Source organism: Pteropus vampyrus, unplaced genomic scaffold (genome assembly GCF_000151845.1).
Source record: "Pteropus vampyrus isolate Shadow unplaced genomic scaffold, Pvam_2.0 Scaffold447, whole genome shotgun sequence".
Lineage (NCBI taxonomy): Eukaryota > Metazoa > Chordata > Mammalia > Chiroptera > Pteropodidae > Pteropus > Pteropus vampyrus.
This window is the reverse complement of record NW_011889228.1, coordinates 726,537-730,629: the sequence shown is the minus strand read 5'-3', so window position 1 is coordinate 730,629 and position 4,093 is coordinate 726,537. Positions and strand designations below refer to the sequence as shown.

Here is a 4,093-nt window from a genome sequence, read left to right as displayed (position 1 = left end):
GTTTGACATTTACATATCTTACTAGGTGCTCACCACACTAAGTCTAGTAATCATTGTCACTGTGCAAAGTTATCGCACTATTATTGACTATTCCCTTCACCTTTTCACCCGCCCCTCCCTTCTGGCAACCATCAGTTTGTTCTTTGTTTCTAGGAGTCTTTGTTTTATTCATTTGTTTCGATTTTTTGAAAATATTCCACACATAAGTGACATCATGTGGCATTTGTCTTTCTCTGACTTGTTTCACTTACCATAATACCTTCCAGGTTCACCCATGTTGTCACAAACGGTGAAATTTCATTTTTTATTGCTGAATAATATTCCATCGTGTACATATACCACATACTCTTTATCCATTCATCTATCAGTGGACGCCCTGGGCTTGAGTTTTCTGATGACAGCTTCAGCTGGTAATAGGTCTGTTCAGATTCCCTGTTCCTTCCTGGTTTACTCTTGGAAGACTGTTATGTTTCTGGAAATGTATCCACTTCCTCTAGATTCCTTAGCACGTAATTGTTCACAGTTAATGGCACTCTGTATTCTGCGTGTCGGTTGTCATCTCTCCTCCGTTCTGATTTTATTGATTTAGGCCCCCTCTCCTTTTAAGTCTGGCTAGATATCTGTCCATTTTATTTGTCTTTTCAAAGCATTAGCTCTAGTTTCATTGACCTTTGCTACTTTTTTTTCTCTGTTTTGTTTATGGCTGATCTGATCTTGAGTATTTCCTTCCTGTTATTTCGAACTCTCTGTGCTTCCTGGACCAGAATGTCTGTTCCTTCTACAGGTTAGAAAAGTTTTCAGCCATTATTTCTTAAAGTTTCTGTTCATTTCTTTTCTGGAATCCCTATAATGTGATATCTGTGACTTGATTTTGGCTCAGATGTCCCTTAAACTGTTCTCATTAAAAAAAAAAACATCTTTTTTTTTTTTTTTTTTGCTGTCTGGTTTATTTCTCTCATCTCCCAGTCTCGTCTCGGCTGCGGATCGGTTCTTCTGTGTAAGTTAATCTGCTGGATTCCTTATGGCGTGTTTGCCATTCCAGGTAGGTAGGCCTCACCTGCTGGGTTCTTTACTTTCTCTTTGTTGAAGTTCTAAGTGGTGGGCATCTGCATCACCAGTTTCTTTGAATTCTTTATCAGGCAAATTTCTTATCTCCATCTCCTTAGAGTTTTTTCCTGGTTCCTTAGAGAGCTATTCTGTTTTTTCTTTAACTTTCTATTTTATATGAAATAGGTAAAATAGCTCTTTTCCAGTCTTGAAAAAGTGGCCTTGTGTAGAAGCGACCTAGCTGGAGGCTGTGTGCTGGGCTTTCTGAAGGCCACCTGGAGCCAGGCGTGTGCCTGCGGCGTCCGGGGCATCGGGCTCTAAGCGGCCTTCTCCAGGCGGAGGCCCAGCGCGCGCGCAGACACGGGCGTCTCTGTCTCCCTGGGTTCAAGGCCGTAGGCGCTCAGAGGGCGCGACCAAGCAGCTGGGCGGAGGGAGCGGGGTGTGGATCCCGGAGCCCCGGCGTCTGAGCCCGGCCGGTCCCGCGCTTCCTGGAGCGCCGGCGGGGCCCCCGGCCTTGGCTGCGTGGGGGCCTTTGCTCCCGCCGGACCCTCTGTTGCGAGCCCGCTCGGGCTCTGGGCGTGCGGGGGGCCGCGCTCGCCGTCCTGCGCGGGACAGCGCCCGGGGGGCCGTGGCCGGGCCGCCACCACACCACCCCCGGCGAGCCCCGCGCCTCCGCGATCGGTCGCTTTCTGTCCTTCGCGATCCGGAGCTGTGCTGCCGGCCGCAGCCGTCTCGCAGGAGAACCTGCGCCACGAACAGGTGGCTAGTTCAGCGTGGTCCCCACGCCGCCACCTTGGGCCTGGCCTGTTGCCGAGGCACGCTCTGAAGGGTCACCGTTTAGGGATGACGGGTGACCAGGGTCCCCATCAGACAGCCGCGTCCCGCAGCCCGAGGTTTCTGGCCCGGGCGCGGGCAGGCCCCGAGACGCGGGTCCCCGCGCCACGCAGCGTCCCCTCCCTGCCCCCGCCGGCAGTCACCTGCACTCCCTGATCTGCCGCAGCGCCCTGCCCAGCTCGTTGCTCTTCAGGCACTCCAGCATGGACTGGATGGCCGCCTCCGTGGACGCGAAGGTCGGCTCGGGCCACGCGCCCTCCACGTACAGGGCGTCGGCCGCGATGGCCGCCGTGGCTTCCTTCAGATTCCTCTTCAAGTCACTCAGCTCCCTGGACATGTTCAGCAGCTGTAAAAGAATGTGTTTACTGCGTTGAGCTGAAGGCCGGACCTTACGCCCCAAAGGAAAACTAACCGGTGACATGAAGCCTGGTTAGGTGGAACTCCTGGGGGGTGGGGGGAGGGGGGCGAAAGGGGACCCGCGCGGTGGCGGTGGCGGGGCTGTGGCCTGCAGGACTTCGTGGGGCAGGAAACAGGTTACGACGCCCTTTAGCACGTCTGCTGTTGAAGCAGATGGGCAGAGCGGAGGCGGGATGGGAGGGCACAGTGGGCCCTGGTCAAGTACAGCAGACTTATGTGTCTGTCTGTGCACCTGTGGGACTGAAGATGTCACACGGTAACTCTAAAGATGAAGTGAGAGCGTATGTAAAATAATTAGTAAGTCTGGCCTGTAAGTGCCCAATAAATGCAATCGACGTGGACCCTGAAACATAAAATTCTCACTATTTCTATGACCTGGAAAGAGATTAAGGATATAATTTTAAGGAAGAAGAGGCAAAATCTCAATGTCATAGTATTCATGTTACAGAGGTCAAAGATAATTTCCCTTAAAATGATTGAAACTAAAAGATCTGGGGTGTTAAAAAGTAAATCATGAGAGAGAACCTGCATCACTTCATAGGGGCCCCCAAATGTACTATGGGAGGCAACTGTTTGCAATCCGATCTCAAAAGCATTTTAAAAAATTGAGGGAAATTTAAAGTTTTTGTTTTCCTTTTTGAAATGCAAGTGGATGATGCTTGTTTTTCCTTGGAAATTCGATTCACCCAGCGTCTTTGTTTCTTCATGCCCAGCTTGCCCACTTTACGAGTGACAGAGCTGAAGCGAAAGGACGAGTTGTTTCCACACAGACGCCTGGTGACTACAAACGCCTGCTCCAGAGCTAGATTCAAAACTTCCCGAGGCGGTGCTTTTGAATACGAAAGTAGACTATCTTATGTAAAGTTTTCGGTTTGAAAGTGAATTGATTTTAAATCCAGGTAAGTTTTAAGTACTGTACGTATTTGTATAGTATTTAAAATTTACCTAGGTTTCGAGTAATTAAGGAGAAATTCACTTTAAACGTGAAAGATTTAAAACAATTACATATATACACACACACACACAGAGTATGTAACACATAACTTACTATTCTAAAGTGAAACTTTTTAATATGGAAAAGGACATGCAGATCCTCTATTTTTTTGAGCAAAGATGGACTCTAAGGATCCTGTTTGTACTTGCTAGAAAAGTATCTTGACATAACAACATACCAACTGCCTTCTCTTTTATCTGGTTTGTGAAGAGTCCCATAAACAAAGACGTCCGACTCACACCTCCCTTGAAACTGGCAAACGAAAGTATACTTAAAAACCATGTGGTCATTTTCCTCTTTTCCACCTGAGTGATAGATATGGTGACATGAGTGTCATTTTGTGTGTCTTCCTCGCCCGGTGCTCTTGGTGGGGTGGCGTCGGGGACTCCTGACTGCCCACTGCCGGCCACACATCTGCGCCTCCAGCTCAGGTCTCTCCTCTGACCCTGGAGCCTCACGTCCAGCCGCCTGCAGGATGTCATGAACCTGGGCTGGCCCCCTGGGCACGCTCGGTCACTGGGCAGCGGGCAGAGGCTTGGCTGGTTGGATGTACAGTTGCCTCAGGCCTCCTTTTAAATCGTCTCACCTGTGGCACCGCCGGTCCCCTAGTTCACCTGGGATGGAACCTGAGCATCTCGCCCGACTCTTCTCCCTCGTCTACCCTCTCCCCGCCAGCTCTCTCACATGTCCTACTTCCTCTCTATGCCTAGCACCTCTGTCCTAGTTCAGACTCTCATCCGAACTAGATCAGCAGCCTCCTGCCTGGCCTCGCTGTCTCCATCCAGCTGGCATCGAATTCAC

General features: G+C 50.1%; 1 protein-coding gene across 1 annotated transcript in view; it reads right to left on the bottom strand.

Moving 5' to 3' along the window:
• FRY (FRY microtubule binding protein) overlaps nucleotides 1-4,093 on the bottom strand; it is a 286,799-nt gene that overhangs the window by 2,588 nt on the left and 280,118 nt on the right. Inside the window, exon 59 of the mRNA XM_023524125.1 lies at nucleotides 2,025-2,227. Coding sequence (XP_023379893.1) covers nucleotides 2,025-2,227 — 203 coding nt within the window. The remainder of the gene's footprint in view (nucleotides 1-2,024; nucleotides 2,228-4,093) is intronic.